A 20,814-nucleotide genomic window follows, 5' to 3' on the forward strand; every position below is an offset into this window, starting at 1 on the left:
TATCAACCTACGCTCCTTTATAACCAACCTCTGTTTTTCTCTCCATGCCGCCTAAAGACATAGTCATCCAATGCCTTAGTTTTCTTTTTCACTTGTTCTCCTCTATGTGGTGCTTGGGTCCCAGCCACATCAGCTACTTGCGTGGCCAGATCCTTGAGTTGCCTTGATGTGTTTGGTTACATAATTTGTTAGAAAATATTTTTAGTGAAATACGATTCTCTTTTTTATTTTAATTTCTTGATTGTTTTTTTTTTATTTGATTCTACTTAGAAATACTAATCCATTTGAAACACCTTGTAAAATTAAATGTGGTTCATCTGAGAAATAAGGTAAATAACAAAACTCATATTTGACACACACAATCCTAAGCCTTCATATAAATCGTGCATGTTAAGTGGTGATTCAAAAGAATCACAAAAATCAAGATGGATAACCAAACAGTTTTACGAAAAATCTTAAAAATAAATACGATTCAACAAAAATATCCTATCAAATCTGAAATAAAACTCCAACAAACTATGTAACCAAACACATCCTAACATTACCATCCCCATCCAAAAGAACCTTGTACTCAAGGTTCAGCTGAGGGTATCAATTGTGTAGGCAAGTCCTCCCAAGTAGCATCTTCCAAGGGCAAACCTTCCCATTGAACAAGAGCTCGAGGAATATCAATTCCGTGGCACTTTAGCTAACGGTAACGTAACAAAGCAATTAGCTGCATTACTAGATCGCTACCAGTGGCTAAAAGTGGCAATTGAATGGTTTGGCTCTCTGGGGCTCCCAGCCATCTTTTAAGGATAGAGATAGAGAAAAAATGATGAATTCGAGTAGCATCAACTAGTTCTAGTCTATAAGCAACCATACCAATGCGCTCCAAAATTTTAGGACCACCAAAGAACCGTCTGCCCCATTTCTTATTGGTGCCCAAGGCCAACAGTGCTGGTAATATGGTTGCAATTTAACAAACACCCAATCTCCCACTTCAAGCTGTTGGTCAGTGCGATACTTATCAGCCTGAATTTTCATTCGAGTCTATGCCCGCGGAAGATTATAGTAGTCACAGTATTTCATCCCGTTGTGTGAGATCATGGTCCACAACCTCATTTCTAGAAGCCTCTTGCGTATACCATATAATATCACTGGTGGAGATCTACCATAATGCTTCTTAATGATCCAGCATGTCCACCACAAGGGGAAGAATTGAATTCTTGAAGTAGCAAGTCACAAAGGGTAGAATCAGAAGAAATAACTAAACGTTTGTGAAAATACATGAGACCATCTATGACTGAATACCCCAAATAAAAAGAAAGGTCAGAAGAAATATTACAAGCTTCAAATTGGCAACATTCTCACTGCGCAACTGAGTCAAGAAGTAAAATTACCCTTAAAAAATAAATAAATGCTTAGAACGTGATTAGGGCATCTGCCACCACATTCTCTTTACCAGGTTTTTCTGAAATTTCAAAAGAAAATCCCAGTAATTTGGACAACCACTATTGTTGTTCAAGGGTCTGAATGGTCTACTTCGTTAAGCCCTTCAAACTCTTCCGATCTGTCTTTATGAAGAATTTAAGACCCGAAAGGTATTGACGCTATTTCAGCACTACCTTAGTCATTACAAATATTTCAGAGACATATGTAGACGCAGATTGCATATTTTTAAAGAGAGTTTCTTGCTAAAAATGCAATGGATGGCCAGCTTGTGTGAGGACGACACCAATACCACAACCTGAAGCATCTGTCTCAATAGTTGGAAGGTCTGAACTCATGGCTTGCTCTTGAAATGAAGTTTGGGCTTCTGAGTTCCATTAGAGATCCTTCCTAAACAAATCTGTCAATGGAGTTGCAATATGGGCATAGCGTCTAATGAGATGCCTATACTAACCAGTGAGGCCCAAGAATCCACGCAATTCTTTGGAGGTAGTAGATATAGGGCTAACCAACATTGCAGACACTTTGGATTCATCCATAATATGACCCAAGTATTCCAAAGAGCGTTGCCCAAAAGAACATATAGTTTTCTTGGAAAAGAGTCCATGAGTCAGTCTGTAGAACCAGCAATACCTCTTGAAAAATGTTGTAAAGGAGAGGTCCAAGATTGGCTATATATCAGAATCTCTTCAAAGAAAACGAGGACAAATCGACTAAGGAATGGACGGAAAATAGCATTCATAGTAGCATGAAAAGTCAGCAGGATGAATGCGACTTTGATGATAACCCGACCACAAATCCAATTTAGAGCAAAATTGCTCACCATGTAGTTCGTCCAATAGTTCATCAACCATCGGAATGGAAAAACGGTCTTTAAGAGTAATAGCATTAAGAGCCCCATAAACAACATTAAAGCACTAGATGCCATCCTTCTTCTTAACCAACAGAACTGGAGGCTGTTACTAAGTTGAATTATCGCTTCTTGTAGCATCCCCGTGACCAACCATTCAATCTCATTTTTCTGAAAATGTGGATAACGAGACAGGCCAATGTTGACTGGCTGTGATCCTGGCTTTCGGTGGATAAAATGGTCATGAGGTCTTGAAGGTGGCAAACCTTGAGGAGCAACAAACATAGTAGCAAAAGAGTCGAAGAGGGTGCTCATTTCAACATTCTCACAAACAACTGATGTGGTAGAGATGGGTTGAACTACTAGCTGCAAGAGATCTGCCCACGAGTCGGTTTCAACCGAACATCTCAGGTTCTGGTAGTTGAGAGTTACAAAGAAAGGCTTGGGTGAGCCAATGAGCTTAATCGATGCATCATTAAGCTTGAATTCTAGGGTGACCTGACTATAATCGAAGATCAGGACTCAATTGCAACAACCACTAGACTCCTAAAACCAATTCAGCCCCATGAATATGAAAAAGAAAAACATCAATTGCAATGTAATGACCTCGGACCAAAATTGATAATTGTGTAATGAAGCCTTCACTATAAAAACGTTCATCGTACCCCCACCAACACCGAGACTTTTGGAGATGCATCCACAATAAGACCCAAAGATTTGCAACTCGGCTCAGGATGAAGTTATGGGTGCTACCCCCATCAACCAAAATCTGAACTAGAGAACCCACAAGGGATCCTGGCAAACAAAGGGTGGAGAATTCTGACCAGCTAATGCATGATGAGATTTCAGAGTGGGGGCAAGATTCACCTGATGAAGGTTGGTCAATGACTCTGTAGAGGATCCCAGGCACAAAGACTGTTCAAGCCTTCCGTCCATAGAGGTGAGGCGTAGAACCACTTTGGAGATGATATGTTGCTGCTCTACTGGCGTGGATTGAAGGGAGTCCATTCTGTTACACACACCGCCAAAATTGACAGAGTCATCCAATATGGATTCTCAGTCCGAGTGTTGCCTTCGCCTCAAAGGGCTAGTCGGTTTCCCTTCTTTCCCCTCAAAGTCCCACTGAAAAAGGGCAAGAGCAAACGAGTTGAGAAAGAGAGAGTTGAATCAAAATAATTCTTTTTTCAATTCTATTTCTATCAGAGGCCAATATGAATGTTCTACCATGTACAAGGTTATACTATATATCAAGTGAGAAAGAAGGCCTTCTTATTTCTTTGGTACCTCAGTGGTTCCTCCCTTTCATGCTCCTTGGATGATTTAGAAGTCGTATTCAAACTCTTATTTTTGCAACTGCAGCCACAGCTTATATAAGTGAATAGATAGGAGGTCATCATTGACCCGTTTTCTAGGCTTAGGGCGCATATCCTTATTACAGGGCTTGACCACTAATATTCATCTTGATAAGAAGATGCCTCTAGGGTACGGCAACTAATAGCTAGCTTAGGCTTCTCAACGTTTCTCCCCTACATTGATCCATTGTGTTAGCTGATGAAAGTTGGCATGCTTTTATCGCTTCCATGCTCCTAGTTGGCAATTGAGGGACGTGATTCCCTCCAAGGGGAAAACATTGGGTGAGGATGAAATAGAATTCTCAAGGTAAGGAGGAAGTATCATTTTGAAAAACCCTAAATTTTCTGAAGTCCATGTCGTAACAAAGCTACATTATTGGGTGTTCTAATATTTAGCATCATTATGCTTTTGACTTCCATTCTGCTCCACGTAAGTAAGGTCATCTTTGCATTGAATCAGTTGTTCCAAATGGGGCTTCTAATCTGCATTTGGACTTCAATTCTGCTCCTCGTATAGTTCCCTCGTCTGAATTCAATACCCCTCCAACAGATCATTTGCAGACGGTACTTAGAACCTATTGCTCAGTGTATCTGCCACCACAGCTACAGTAGAAGCTGTAAAAACAGCCCATTGTTGGCTAGATTGTTAAGCCTTTCTCATCATTTCCAACTGATTAGGCTTCCCATCTTCCTCAGATTATATAGGCTGCCTCTTTGATTGTGAAGGACAGTAGTCAATTTCTGATTTCCTATTTTTGTTCAGTTTAGACTCTTTCCTCGTGCACCTCGTTGTGTCACTATTCGTTGGGAAGGAAATTTTACTTCACTAGTTTTATTGGAAAAATCCCAAATAAGTATCCAAATAAAAGATATTTCTCAAGAAAATTGCCAAAAGTGGCACGGTTACCTACAGAAACCAATGAACCAAGTCTAAACCATAGACTCAAATATTAGTTCTAAGGTTACAGTTTAACTCTTCCAACTATCTTCAACTAATGTTTCATTGCTACAAATATGAATGTTATTGGCAACTTGTTCACTTCACACCCTTCGGCTCTAGCCACAAAATAAGAGAGACTGAATTTTCTATGGCTCCCAAATCCAATAGGCCTCCATACCTCATTTGCCCATTTTACTCCCAAAATAGATAAACCCTATATTAATGACAAAATCAAATAATCCAATTGCTGAACATAGTAGAAATTGGAAGGGGGAAAAAATGTGGCTTTATGAGGTCTGCATGTGCAAAATGTAATGCCATTTATAACGCATAATTAGCACAATTATATTATACAACAATAAAATAAATAATAGAAAACTCACAAAATAAATATTTATTATAAATTCAAATAAAATTCTGGCCAATAGAGGCAAATAATTTGGAGACAATACTTTATAAAACAACAAACTAACAACAATAAATGTTCAAGATTATGAAACCAAACCTTACAGAAGAATTCAATAAACAAAGTGAAGAGAAAAGGTAAGTCTCAAATTGATTAAAATAAGTCGTTTGTTGGATCCATACGCTCATGATGATGTATCTGTGTACCATAAACCAAACAGTCGGTCTCTTGTAAATTGTCACAAACCAAGACATCAACAATAGATTCTTACAAACACTAATCATTTTTGTTCAATATCCCTATCTACCGTTCCTGAAGGTAAAAGGATTTAACATTTGACATGGAGACCATTAAGCCAGGAAATAAACTAGGGAGATAAATCCAGTCAAAATATAACCCCTCTCAACCTCTTCAAAAAGGCATTGAACAATATAGATTCTTATCCATCACAATATCAACCCAAACAGCCATGCAAACTATGCTTCTTCCCCACCGCATTCTGGGTAGTAAATTCAGAAAATAAATAAATAAAATAACCTATGCAATTCTAATCTGAGCATAGAGCACCAAATCATTTTCCATGAATCACCCCCCTCCCCCTTTTCTCTTATCAAGCTCTTCCAAATAGTCATGCTTTACATCATATGAATCACAAAAAGCATTGTATTTGATATTTAAACTGAAAGCAAAGGAGAGCACAAGGAATAACTAAGCAACAGAGCAGCCTAAATAAAAACAATTCTTAAGCCCCTTCAAAAGTTCTCCCACATGCTGCTGAAAAATAGCAAGAGCATCCCCATGCCAATCTAATTAAGAACATGATCATGAACCCAATTCTTACGCATTTGATCTCTACCAAAATTACAATCCACATATACCATAGTAAGTATCCAATGAAAAGGACCATTCAGATTTAGTGGAGGGATTGATCTGATGGTCAACTACTTCCAAAACTGCCAAAACTGATGAAGTTGATCCAACAGTCTTAACTACTAGCCAGAATAAACGGAGTTGTATAAGAGATGAGTTTGATGCCCTCAAGAAAATTCTCCATGCCAATCTAAACGAGTAAATAACCATAAACCCAAAGAAACTTCCCTCCGTCTGTCTAATCCATATACCCTCCAGAATTTTTAACCTAGTTTCATCTGTCTGAACCTTATACCTATAGATTAAAGTGCACTGTTCAATGAGAACGGAGGTGAAGAAAAAACATGATCTCAAAAACTAGTACAATAAGTCCAATCAGAGGTATTTCGATGTCTTCAAAAGACCCCCTTTATTCATGAACAGTTCATGTGATCCCTATGCCCATTGTGATGTATCCATGTATCACAAATAATCAAGCCTCTTACCTAACAAAACTCCAAGGAACTAAAGACATTAACAATAGATTCCAACCATTCCCTAAAGAATGTGGAATTCAAGGTTTCAATGACTTAAAGACCATTAAACCTGGAAATAAAATAAAGAAGATAAATCCTATCAAAATATAAATGAAACCCCCCAAGAATGTGGAATTCAAGGAGCTAATGACTAAATCCCATCAAAATATAAAAGAAACCCCCTTTCATTAAGCTCATCAAACAAAGAACGAACAATCTAGATTCCCAACCAAGCATCTAAATCTCAACCCACAGCCATGCTATATACCGATCGTATGTTGTGTTTCAAATAAAAATAAAGTAAATAATTTATTAATTAATTAATCATGTTCACCTTTGCATCATAAACTAAAGGAAAAATCAACAAAGCAAATAAGAGAACAATGGAATAACCAAGGGACAACAAAGCCACACAAACCAAAACCATAATTCACGAGCCCCTCCTATGGTTCTTCCACCTATGCTACACCAAAAAAGAACATGAAACACCTACAAATATTACCAGTGCCATTACGAATCAAGTGACTATTTATAGAGCAAAAAGCCAAAGATTAGCGGGGGAATTGATCTAGAGATCAAGTACTACTTCTCAAAACTTATATTAGAAAAGAGAAGTTTGATGACCTCAAAAATAATCCCTACTGTGTGAATCTAATTAACCCTCATGGACCCATCACGTACTATTTTTCAATTAAAAAAAAAATATATATATATATATCCCTCTTAATCATATCATAGAGCATCAATTCACATATCAATCCAATCATTATATCCAAGATTGAAAAAAAGGTAGAAAAACCCTTTCTATTAAGCTCCTCTTCCAAACAGCCATGCTTTAAATCATATAAATCACAACCTACAAACCAACTCCCAGAAGATTGGATTTTGTATTAATCCAAACTAAAATCATAGTCCTATCATAAACAACTAAGAAAAATCAAGAAAGAAACGAGAGGACATGGAATAACCAAGGGGCAAAAAAGCTGCACAAACCAAAACCTAAAACAAAACCAAAATTCCTGAGCCCCTCATATGGTTTGCCCACCTAAGCTGAACCAAAAATGAAAATTAATAACCTTCAAAGATAATGGGAAGGGGGGAGGCGTGGAATCTAGGGATCGATCCACGGGTTAATGCTGCGGCCGTGGCCAACTCGGATAAAGAGACCCTTGAAGAGATCTAGCTTTGAAAACAAATTTCCATCCCCAAGAGGCATTGCGGCAAAACGCTTCGAAAAGAAAGAAGAATGTCTCGCCAAGGCCCTACCCGCCCCCTTTCTTTGCCCGGCCGCCTAGCTTGTTCTTCCATTTTGAGATCTGGATACAATCTCGCTTCGAGGGAACCATGGATTCTTAATGGTCTGTTCTTTGAGTTGATTGAAGGGCAGCGCAACGGGTGGAGGGAACTTCACTTACCGAGAGGAATGAATTCGAGTAGTGACCAAGGGAGGAGTTCTTTGAAAAAAGGAATGAAGTAGAGCCCAAATGCATGGGCAAGGGCTAGAAAGAGGCCCTAGGCCGTCATCTATAGCAAGAGCTCAGTAACTAATAGCCAAGGACGGTGGGTGTAGTAAGGGGAAGGCCCTTGATCTGTTTTCTTTGCAACACGCGCTAACATTTTTCAGCTAGCTTCAAAGCCTCGCAATGAACCGTAATTGTGAAAAGGTTAAGATCTGGCCAAAGAAGATGATAGCTCTATAGATTCTTTCCCATGGTTCGATCATTCCCAGTAAAACGCGGATTGTTCAATTCTAATCGCTTTTGCAAGAGAAACGGGGACCACCCTCTAAGCCTAAATATTCCTCAATGACTGATAGCATACAAGTATCGTGAGGGAAAGGTGAAAAGAACCCTATTTATAGAGCAAGAAGGCGAAATGTATTTGATTGACAGCTCATTATGCGGGGGAATTGATATAGAGATACAACTATTTTCCAAAACTGTCATCTGAAAACTAGTTTTGGTATGAAGCTCTTTAAATATTCGATGAAAGAACTAATGCACAAACCGATCATCAAACATGCATCTCAAATATCCACGCTTTAACCAATAAGACCCTATAAAATTGTGTACTTTACACAATCTTAATCCAAACATAGATTTCCAAACAAGAGATGAATAAAATAAAATATCAATGGACCCCCTTCCATTAAAAGATCTACTTGCACAATTCTAGCAACAAAGTCTCAACCAAATAAGATCACCTATCTCAATTGAAACCCAGACCATCATCTTATCACAAACTCAAAAAAAATTAGGCCACACAAACGAAGCAAAGGAAGAGAGTCGATTACATAAAACCACTGAACTGCTCAACAAAAACAACAGTTTTAAACCCCCCTTTCGACTACTCTCACCAACTTTGCAACAAAAAAGAATGTCATAACCTAGAAAAAGAACTAGTTCTGAAGTAATTTATAAAGTGGAAGGATTCAAATGGATGGATCAAATTATGTGGTGCAATTCATCATACGATTAAAGACAACCCGACTTTTCCTAGACCAAAGTCTATTTATCAGTTAATGGGTATAGGTTGCATCCCAGAAATTTATTAAATAAAATCATATCTGAACAAAATAATGAAGGGACAATGTTCTGTGTTTGAGTGTGTACCCTACCTCTATCTCCCATCCCAAATGACCTCTTTGCCCCTAGAAATGATTCTATTTCATGGGGGAGTGGTAGGGTGTTCCTGCAGACATAGGCCAGACAGGACACCCCCCACCCCCGCCCAAAAAAAAAAATTACAAGCTACTGAAAGAAGAAATATTCAAGACCTAAAATCTGATAAGATATTTAAAAAATAAAAAAGGAAAGGGAAAAAAGAATCATCATTCTTTGAGATAGTAGTAGGTATACCACTAATTGCTCTTAGGGACACCAAACAAACTCTTCAAGTAGTATTCCAAATCATAAATCTGCACATCCAAAAATTAGTTTCAAAAATCCAAAGAAATCAAGGTGTAGCCATCTTATCCAAAAAAGCGGGCAACAACTAAGCAGGAAATTATTTTAAGAGGTTAAACGTAAAAGAACAGCCCTTTATTGTACAAAAAATCACCACCAACAGATGTTCAGGTTTCCCAACCAAACTTGAGGAAATTGCATTGTTCAACAACCGGTGTGAAGAAAAAACAATAATCTCACAATTTATTAGAATGTCCAATCAGATGTTCTATGTCGTCAAAAGGACCCCCCCCTTTATTCATGAACTTTGTTTCATGAGTTCCGGCCTCTGCAATTTATGATGTATCTGTGCATCATAAACCAAACAATGAATCCTCTTATCCAACAAAACCTCTTAACAAGGACATTAAGAATTGATTCATGTAATTGATGAAAATGAAGGTCCTGATGGATACCTATTTTTTCTCTCATATTACAACTACCCATTAACCTTTTTCTTTCAATTCTCAACTGTTCCTGAAAAAGGTCGAATTCAAATATTTAATATCGACTTAAAAATCATTAAACCATAAAACAAATAAGAGAAAAACCCAGTCGAAAATATAAAAGCAACCTCCTTTCATCAAGATCTTCAAATAGGCACCGAATAATCTAGATTCCTATCATCACATAGAAATATCAACCCAAACAGCCATGCTTCCTTCCAATCGTATACTGCATATCAAATTCAGAAAACAAAATAATAACCAAGTACGTTACTAATTAGCTACCAGAAAGAATAGAAAGAAGGAAAAAGATTCAATGAATCCCACAAAACTACTACTATTAGGCTCGCCCGTCATCAATAGTACTTCTAACGAGCTGCCAGCACAAGGAAAACAAGACAAACGTTATAGGCAGACACGAAACCTTTTATCAAGCTCTTCAAACAAGCAACGAACAATCTAGAATTCTATCATAGCATCGAAATCTCAACACAAATAGTCATGCATCCCATTGTATACTACATATCAAATTCAAAAAAGAAAAAAAATAACCAAATATGCAATTTTCATACTGGCATAGAGCATCATATCAGATATCAATCCAACAATGTTCATTGAAACCCCATCCGATATAGCTGTTTCAAACAAATATGCTTCAAATCATATGAATCACACCCTTCAAACCAACACCCAAGAGATTGAATCCAGTATTAATCAAAACTAAGAACATCATCCTCCTATTATAAAAAAAATCAAGAAAAATCAACAAAGCAAAGGTAAGAATATAGAATAACCAAGGGACCACAGAGCCCTGCTCGAAACAAAAGCACAATTTACTACAGTTCTCCTATCTTTGTTGCGCCAACTCTAAGTTTGATGCAGTAAAAAAGATTCATATCACAATCTAATTAAATCAAATTATAAATGAACACCCCCTCCCCGGTATGATGCTCTTAAAAAATGCATCAACGCTTTACTTCATAAACCAAGCATCAAACACTCTAACCCAAACAGCCATGCTTTAACCAATCACAACCTATGAATCAAATTAAATAAGAAACATAAATGAAGCCCAGATTTCCAGACTAGAGAGAAATAAAATCAAAACATAAATGAAGCCCCCTTCTGTCACCCTCTTCAAATATGTGATAAAAGATCAACTTCCACAATTCCAGGAACAAAGTCTTAACCAAAATAGCCACTCCTCTTGTCAATTACATCCTGTGAATTAAATCCCAAAGAAGAAATCATATATCCAACCTTGATTGAAACCCATACCATCTTGCGATCACAAACTCAAAACATGTACACAATATAAAGGAAGCGAAGGGGGAGAAACGATTAAACAAAGAACCACAGAGCCACACAACAAAAACCACAATTCTTAAGACTCCTTTGACTTCTCAAACCAACTCTGCAACAGAGAAGAATGTCAAACCTAGAAAGATAACTAGCGACAACGTGATGTATAGATGGATCATATTAAGAGGTGGAATGCATATAATTTATCAATGAAAACTTGAACTTTTCCTAGAATTATCTACGAGTGCACATAGTATGGGAAGTATGGGTACTGTCCTAAAAGATTCTTAAATTGAAACAAATCTAAACAAAATTAATAATTAGAACTCGAAGAAGAAACAAAGACTCAAACACTTGTATCAGATATTCAGAAAATAAAAAAGAAGGGGTGTACGTAAGACAGTAAAATGCATGATTGAAGAAAAAAGTGTTGAGATAAAGGCCTGTTCAAAATGGCAACATGAGAAAATGATTTACTTTCCTCAGAAAATCAGAGATAAATAAATCAAAATTAAAATGAAACACCTTAGCATCACGCTCTTCAAAAAATGCAATCAAAAATCTACTTCACAAACCGAGTATAACAAACACAACCCAAACAGTTATGCTTTAACCAACCAATACCCTGCAAATAAAATTGAAATACGTAACCGTGTATAAAATCTTAAATCAAACGCAGATTTTCAAACAGTGACAAGCCCTGGGTTTAGCCCGGGTTCTCTCCCCAAAACCATGGTTGCAAGGAGAAGGCGCCCAGGGACTTATATGATCGCGGTGGTGGACTAGCACTTCCGATGTGGGACTAAGATCGTTAGTACAAACCAGAGATGAATAAAATCAAAACATCAAAGAGACCACTACTAACACAAACCACCAACACTAGATGTTCAACATCCACGTCCAACCGAAGACCTTGGTCGCAGCCCATGATCCCTAAAAAATCCAGCCAAAGCCCTTCGTTGCAGCCCTCAAGCCCAAGCCACAGGAACATCTTCACCTATTTGTGAATCTTTTCTTATTGAGGTTTTGTTGAGCCTAATTCTTTGGCTTATGATGCACGTGGATTTTAATGTTCCATAGTTATAAAATGTATAGAAATTTGAAATTTGGTTCCTGGTTATGTGCTCAACTAGAAGATTAGTACAGGGAATCTTTTCTAGCGCATCAAACTTATCTTTGATCATATGTTTTGAATTGTAATTACTGCTAATTAAATTATCCATTAAATAATTCTTGGTCTATAACTAGCCATAATGAAACTAGTTTTCTGTATAAATTTTCTTGTGTTCTTTGTTTAGGGAGAACTATAAAAAGGTCTCAGAAATTGTGGTTTTGGGTTAAGCGGCTCTGCGATCCCTTGTTTATTCCTTGTTTTCGCTTATGTTTCATTGATTTTTCTTGGTTGTTTTAATTCATGATGGGAGCATGATATGAAATGTGTGTTTCAATCTTTTGTGAGTTGGTTGAAGGATATGTGATTCATAATATTTGAAGGATGGTTGTTTGGAAGAGCTAGATCAGAAGGGTAATGATTGGGTTGATATCTGATTTGAAGCTCTATGCTATGATTAAAATTGCAATATGGTTAATATTTTCTTCCCTGAAATTGATACACAACATACAAAGGACAGTAAGCATCTCTGTGGGGGCTGAGGTTTCTATGCTCGGATAGGAATGCAGATTGTTTGCTTGTTTAAAGAGCTTGATGAAAGGGGGTTTCATTTAAATTTTTTATTTGATTTCTCTACTTTATATATTTCCTAATTTTGGAAGTGAATGAAAAGGTAAAATGATAGGTTGTATATGAGACGCAAAGTCTAGTGAAGAATATTCCTATTAGAAACTCCCTTTTCATCTATTATCTGAATCTATTGTTATTGTCCTGGTTTGTTACAGAGATTTTGATGGATAAGGTGCTTGGTTATTTGGTTTATGATGCATAGATATATCATCAAGTGCAGAGAGATCAAACTCATGAAACTAGCTTTATGAATAAAAGAAATCCTCCTGACATAGTGATGCAGATTAATTACCAAAATAGACTTGTTTTATTAGGAATAAGCCTAGGGTTGGGTTCCATACATGTTAGGCTTTTGATCCCATGTGTTTTGAGTATAATAGACCACTTTTATGGGTCTAAAAATGGGGCTCTAAGATTGAGTACGGGATTACTAGTTAGTTTCCATTTTCATTAGTTTCCTTTCTAGTTGGGCTTGATTTGAGTTATATTTGTTTCCTTATGAGTCAAGTTATTAATTGAGTCAAGTCCTTAGTAGTTAGTTTCCTTTTTCAACTAGTTTCTAATTTCAGTTAGTTTCTAATTTCAGTTTTTAGTAGCTATTGTATTAGGAGAATATTTGGTTTCCCTTTTGAGGAACCTTCTATTTTGTAATTCCCTCCCCCATTAACATTATAAATAAAGAAGAGGAGGCTCCTAAAGGCCTAGATGATTTTGATAAAAAAATTAATGGTTGTTGCTATTGTCTTCTACATGGAGATTTGTCTTGTGTTTGATCAAGGCTGATGGAATTGGTGTTTGATCCAATTGACTTTCAGCGGTGTGAAGCACAAGAGGTCCTCTTCCTTAACTCATCTTCTTCTTCTCTCAACTACACAAAGTGTTATTGATCTGCTCAAGTTCTTACAGAGTATCCTGCAACATTGGGACTAGATTGACTTGTCAATCCTAGTTCTACATTACATAGACATCATAATGTGCATTGGAAATGAAACTCATGAAATTGGGTTCATTAATAAAGATTTGCCGACATTGAACCACGTCCAATTGAACTTATTCTAATAAATTTTGTGATTATGTTATTACTTCATCAACAATGCAAATTCTTGTTTAGGTTTGTTGGTGTTATTGTTGTAACCCGGCAGTCACTGAGAGGGGGGTGAATCAGTGAGTCCAATTCCGATCCCCAAAAACCTGTCTGATGTCTGGCCAAGAAAAACCTAATATACCTGTCCCTGTTTGCACACCCATTCCACATTCCACGCACTTCAATATAAAATGCAAACAACAAGCACCCACAACACAGGATTTTTACGAGGTTCGACAATTTACCTACATCCCCAGAGTAGTGCCTGTAAAGGCTTCGTACCTACTCAATACATTACTTTTGACTGTATCCACAGTCGGGAGCACCCACACCCAATTTTCTCAAGCCGAAGCTGAGATGGCACTCGTAGTGCCGACACAATGTGTAGCACCCACTACACGGGAGCACCCACTCCCGGTACTTAGCACCCACTAAGCATACAATAAATAATACAATTAAATTAGGCTTATATCAATGCCCTACAGTCAAGCTCTACCTAGCATATGCATCCACAACTAGTTAGCATGCTTACAGTTCATCCACAACTAACCTAGCATGTATACATTCATCCACAACTAACCCTAACATACATACATACATGTAATGTAAAATCAAAGGTTAGAGAATCTCACAACTGATTACTTGGGATGACTGAAAACTTGTACTGACAAGTTTGGTGCTCACACCTTCTCTCTCCTTGGCTTCTTACTCTTCAAAGCAAAACATCCGTGCTTTCTTCTCTTCTTCCTTGGCTTTGAGTTAATGTACCATTAACACACTTCAACCACCTCTTTTACCTTCTTTAATGGCCTAAGAACATTTATCATCAAGAATGTATGTTCATTCAAGAACCAACAAAGAGGGGGAAGCTTCTCCTACCAAAACCGTAGCATTACTTCACTCAAACCCATATTTCTTGATTCCATGGTGTAGGGCTTGAAAAAACGAAGAAGCTACAACTTGGTTCACCCAAATCCGACTTAAAATGAGGGAGATATGACCTTTTGAAGTTGGAGCAATGAGATAGCCTGAAATAGAATCTTCGTACAGTGGCGTAGGCTACACCGACAGCGCGCGCAACAGGGGCGAAATCTGACCGTAGATCTCATATAAAAGATCTTATAATCCAAGCCGTCCGATTAAATCAACGGACAATAGATCCAAACCGTTAGATTTGAATTTCGATGACGTCATCATGACGTAGGCGCTGACATCGTCAGAAGTGTTGTCGATCTATGATTGGTTGCTTTTCCGGATTTTAAGGGAGCTTATCTCCCACTCACAAAAGTGAAAATGCATATTGACCGTTGGATCCGAATCTTCCATGATGGCTTTAATCAGATTTCATGAGATCATTAAGATCGGAATCCTTTTTGTACCTTCTATACACACGCGAAACACAATAACATACCTTGATATAGTGTAGCGCCAGTGCATCAAGAATTATGCATCTACCCAATCAAATCACACGCGCAAGCATCTATCTCGTCCATATCACACCAAAATCTCAGCAGCCTTTGGATGTGCATCAAGCCTACGTGGTCGAATCTTGACCATCCATTTCACTTCCCTTTACTCCTCTTTATTACAATCAAGCCCCTGCCTCCATATGTTTCAGTGCTTAAAGATCCCTTGCAACTCAGACCTTCAAAATCTTTAAATTACACAAAAGTCCCTCGAATTTCAAAAATAAATTCCGAAAAATCCACCCAACACCGAGAGCAACTGATGGATTTTCGGTTTGGATTTTCGAACCGACTTTACGAAAACACTTATAACTTTTTCATACGATATCCGATCGAGATGAAACGAAGTGCGTTGGAATCGTAGCTGGATGCTCTACGACTTTTCAGAAGACTCAATTATCTGAATCATCCATGTAAAAAGACCAAAATACCCCTACACCTTTCTAATGATGTATCTTTCTCATACGGAATCGGAATGCGATGAAATCAGAACCGTTGGAAAGATTGTATTTTTTTTGTATTGTTACATGTAGAACACTTCCTTTAAAAAATTCATCTTCAATGCCAAAACTGCCCTCGACTGCCACAAGTGCCGTAACTTCTTCATACGGTATCGGAATGTGACGAAATTAAATGCACTGGACTAGGTAAATTACAATCTATTTTTTTCATGAAGAACCGATTTTTCAAAAATGTCATTTTCACTGTCGAAAATGCCCTCAATCGTAAATAGGCCAATTTTGCCAGTTTTGACCCAGAAACCCGCACCACCTATTAATGATGTATTAAACCACTCCATGCATACCAAGCTGCTCTGTTATCTCATCGGTGACACTGGACACTGCCATGTCATCATTTTCATCCACATCACCCAAACTGGCCATGTCATCACCGTCTCGTGGCCAAGTTGCCAACAAGGACAACCATAAAACAACAATCTCCCCCTTTGGAGTTGTTGGCAACCACCTCATCACCTATAAACTCTAAAGCTCCGATGAGTAACTCTCTCCCCCTTTGACAACAAGTACAAAGGGTGGAACCAATGGATTCCCCCTGAGTCCAATATGGGGGTAGCAACATCAAGCAACTTGCTCCCCCTCTCCCAATGCTACTAGTGCTTTAGAAGAACCACCACTCCCAGCTTCTGTCTGAGGAACTCAAACTAATCTTTAGGAAGCGATTTAGTGAAGATATCGGCCACCTGCTCTGCTGTGGGAACAAACTCCATCCTTACTTCACCTTCCATCACCTTGTCTCTTAAGAAATGATACCGGATAGCAATGTGCTTCCATCACCTTGTCTCTTAAGTTGCGTTGTTGACGCTGCAAAGCTTTCAGTTTTTCAAGCGGGAAGGATCTGGGAGAGGCAACGACTGGAGGAGCCGAGGTAGCATAGATGGCAAAAGGATCTTGAGAGGAAATACTTGGAACTGCCAGAGGTAAAGATTGCTGTCTACTACATGTTGCTGCTTGGGGTGGAGCTTGTTGTAAACTATGCAACTGGGCTTCAAGAAACCTAAGATGTTTCTCTTTCTGGCCAATAAGCGCAAAATCTTGGGCCGTATCAGCAATAGTAGAAGCAATACCAGCAAGTTCAGCGTGGACTTGATCCATCTCGACTTTTTTGTAGGACAATCACAAGAGTGATCAGAGCCTTTACACTTGATCTTCATCCAAGAAGTATCACATACAGAAGAGACCTTGTCAGATTTTGATTGTAATTTTTTCCATATTTTCTTGACATTACAAAGCTTGTCAAGAGCTGTGAGAGCAAAATGCATCACCGGGTTCTTGGAGATATTGATAGCACTAGTGTTGTCACAATATAGTGGCACTGCCTGCTCAATCTCCACACTCAAATCCTTTAACATCTGCTTCATCCACAACACTTGTGTACAACAAGATGTAGCTGCAATGTATTCTACCTCTGCAGTTGAAAGAGAGATGACACTTGCTTCTTACTATGCCATGCCACCAAGCTACTCCCCAAATAGAATGCACCACCACTGGTGCTCTTCCTGTCATCTACACATCCGGCCCAATCTGCATCTAAAAAAGCTGACAAACTAAAGGTCTTGACTTTCGGATACCATAACCCAAACTCACTAGTCCCTTTTAGATATCTGAAAATTCTCTTCACTGCTGCCACATGTGTCTCTTTTGGTCCTGCTTGAAATCTGACTACCATACACAACTTGTAAGATGTCAGGCCTACTAGCTGTCAGATATAATAGGCTACCAATCATTGACCTATACGGTGTGGTCAACTGATGGAGTCTTCCTTGCTCAACTTACACCCAGTCATCATAGGTGTATTAACTGGCTTCCAATCCTCCATGGTGAATCTCTTTAACATCTCCCTCACATATTTAGACTGAGAAATGAAGATACCTTCTTTCTTTTGACTGATCTGCAAACCCAAGAAGAATGATAATTCACCCAACATGGACATCTCAAACTCATCTTGCATCCTCATTGCAAAATCTTTGCATAACTCATCTTTGTGACCCCCAAAGATGATATCATCTACATACACAACCACCACAAGCTGACTGTTTTCTTCAGTTCTGATGTAGAGATTACTGTCCACTAAGCCTTTCTTGAAACCCAACTTGCACAAGTAAGAATCCAATCTGGAGTACCATGCCCTTGGAGCTTGTTTCAAACCATACAATGCCTTCTTCAATCTGCACACAAGAGTGGGGTCCTTACTCAGCTGAAACCCATCAGGCTGCTCTATGTAAACCTCCTCTTCCAAGTTTCCATTTAGAAAAACTGATTTGGCATCCATTTGATAGACCTTGAACCCCTTGTACACTGACAAAGCCAAGAACATTCTGATAGCCTCAAGTCTTGCCACTGGAGCAAAAGTTTCCTCAAAATCAATGCCTTCCACTTGAGCATACCCTTTGCATACAAGTCTTGCTTTGTTCCTCACCACTTGACCATCTTCATTGAGTTTATTTCTAAAAACCCATTTAGTACCAATCACATTCTTGTCAACTGGCCTAGGGACAAGATCCTAAGTGTGATTCCTCTCTATCTGATCAAGTTCTTCATTCATGGCCTTCATCCAACTCTCATTATTGCTTGCCTCATCAACAGTTTTTGGTTCAATCTTCAAAAGAAGAGAGTATGTGTTGGTCTTCATTCTTCTAGTCTGAACACCTACAGTGGGGTCACCAATGATTAACTCATCTGTTTCCTGTTGATCAACTCTATTGTGTCTCTTCTGCTCATCTGAATCTACCTCAGCTTGTTCAACATCAATCTTATTTTTATTTTTGGGTCTACTATCAACCAGGTCATTCTCATCATCAAGATCTTCAAATTCTAGAAGTTCATTTCCTGAGCCTGAAGGAATATCCCTTTTTTCACCAACTGTGACATCAACACTCTCTACAATTTTTCCAAGTCTGTTGTTGTAGCATCTATAGGCCTTACTTGAAGTAGAATAACCTAAAAATATACCCTCATCAGCCCTATCATCAAACTTACCCAAATCTTGGGTTGTGTTCTTGATATAACACTTGCTACCAAAGACTTTGAAGTGTCTTGTTGTAGCCCTTCTTCCAAACCAGATTTCATATGGAGTCTTACTTTCATGAGGTCTCAACATACATCTGTTATGGATGTACACTGCAGTTAGAACTGCCTCCTTACAGAACTTTTTGCCCATGTCATTCTCTGCCAACATTGTTCTAGCCATGTCTTGCACTATTCTATTCTCTCTCTGCAACACCATTCTGTTGGGGTGTTCTTGGAGCTGAAGTTTGTTTCCTGATACCATACTCATAGCAGTATTCTTCAAAATCATCCCAACTATACTCACCTCCTCTGTCAGATCTCAGACACTTTTTCTTCCCTGTCTGATTCTCAACTTGCTTCTTAAAGATCTTAAATCTTTCTAAAGCCTCTGACTTATGTTTTAAGAACATCACCCACACCATTCTTGAATAATCATCAACAAACAACATGATGTATCTCTCTCCTGAGGTGCTAGGTGTCCTCATAGGACCACATAGGTCTGTGTGAATCAACTACAATGGAGAACTGGAATAATACTCCTTAGACTTGTAGGAGATTCTGGTTTGTTTTCCCTTTTGACAAGATGCACATATAGGATTGGAGAGCTTCTTCAACTTAGGAACATCTCTCACTGCCTTCTTCGAAGAGATCTTGGCAAGGTTCTTGAAACCAATATGCCCAAGCCTTCTGTGCCACAACCATGTCTCCTCATCTATACTGACCATGCAAGAATCTTTCTCTAACTCTGTCAAGGTGTACAAGTTCCCTGAAGTTCTCTGTCCAGTAGCTACAACCTTTCCACTGCTTGATCTTCTTATCTCACACCCTTTACTAGTGAAAGTTACTTCATGCCCTTTGTCACAAATTTTACTGATGCTGAGAAGATTGTGTTTGAGTCCTTCAACATACAAGACATCAAGGGATTTCACCTTCCCATGGTTCAAACTTATGGACCCCTTTCCTGTAATTCTGGCACCATTGTTGTTGCCAAACTTCACGGATCCACCTTCAAAGTCATGTAATTGTTCAAACCTTTCCTTATCTCCTGTCATGTGGCTTGAGCAACCACTATCAAGAATCCATGGATTAGAGTCTCCTTGAGCCTTAAAAGCTCTATGAATAACAAATGTTGTTGCATCTTCTTCATCTTCTACTCTCTCTCTTAACCCAAACTTTCTTGACAAATTTACATTTCTTTGCTTTCTTCTGTCTTGAGAACTGTCTCTCCATCTCATCATCTTCTGTGTTTCTGAAAACTCTCTGCTTACCTCTGTTCTCCTGTCTTTGTGGGGGAAACACAGTTCTACAATTCCTTCCAATATGTCCAAGGTTGTTGCATCTATAACATTCAACTGTTTCCTCCATAAGGGGTGCAAAAGGATTTCTGTCCACATAACTCCTTGGACCAATGTTGAACTTGCAATCTGAGATCTTGTGTCCAAAAGTGTTGTATTCGTAACAATAACCTTGAAAGGTGTGCCTCTGCATCACAGGTTCCATCTGCCATCTTTAAGGAGCTCTGAAGTTGTCAAATGCTCTAGGCCTCTGTTGAGGACCTTGACTGTATCCATAGCTCTCTGCTCTCCTGCTTGGCCTTGCCAACTGTGGTTGTCTAGCATGGTTAGTCTTATGGAATATAGATGGATTTCCTCTTCTAGTTGGACCAGTCTGCACTTTATCTTTTTGTACTGCTCTCTTGACATTGCCAGCAGTAGTAACATGTGTCTTTCCTCTTTGGGCATTCCTATCATTGACAGGATTATGTACTGTTCCCTTACCATTTTCCTTGGTATTTTTGGAAGACTCCCCAACAAATCCAAGCCTAAATTTGATGTGAGTCGATCTTTGAGCATTGATGATGTCATTAAGCTACTAACTGCTAGGATGCTCTTTTGGAGTAGAGTCATCTTCAACATCTTCATTTTCTAAGTCTTCTCTC

At 38.5% G+C, this 20,814-nt stretch overlaps 1 protein-coding gene across 25 annotated transcripts in view; it reads right to left on the reverse strand.

Moving 5' to 3' along the window:
• Window positions 1–1,181: 1,181 nt before the first annotated feature.
• Window positions 1,182–20,814, reverse strand: part of LOC122076566 — a 39,428-nt gene continuing 19,795 nt past the window's right edge. For 11 of the 25 annotated variants that reach the window (XR_006139531.1, XR_006139532.1, XR_006139528.1 and 8 more), the window contains 5 exons: window positions 9,884–9,984; window positions 9,726–9,786; window positions 9,511–9,616; window positions 9,223–9,281; window positions 1,182–5,177 (listed from right to left, as the gene is read on the reverse strand). Coding sequence is in view for 6 of the 25 variants with exons in the window: in XM_042641932.1 (XP_042497866.1) it covers window positions 2,042–2,695; window positions 3,149–3,289 (795 nt within the window). In the remaining 19 variants the exon portion in view is untranslated. The remainder of the gene's footprint in view (window positions 5,178–9,222; window positions 9,282–9,510; window positions 9,617–9,725; window positions 9,787–9,883; window positions 9,985–20,814) is intronic. The other 14 variants (XR_006139535.1, XR_006139530.1, XR_006139527.1 and 11 more) reach the window with 9 other exon arrangements.

Source organism: Macadamia integrifolia, chromosome 4 (assembly GCF_013358625.1).
Source record: "Macadamia integrifolia cultivar HAES 741 chromosome 4, SCU_Mint_v3, whole genome shotgun sequence".
Classification (NCBI taxonomy): Eukaryota; Viridiplantae; Streptophyta; class Magnoliopsida; order Proteales; family Proteaceae; genus Macadamia; species Macadamia integrifolia.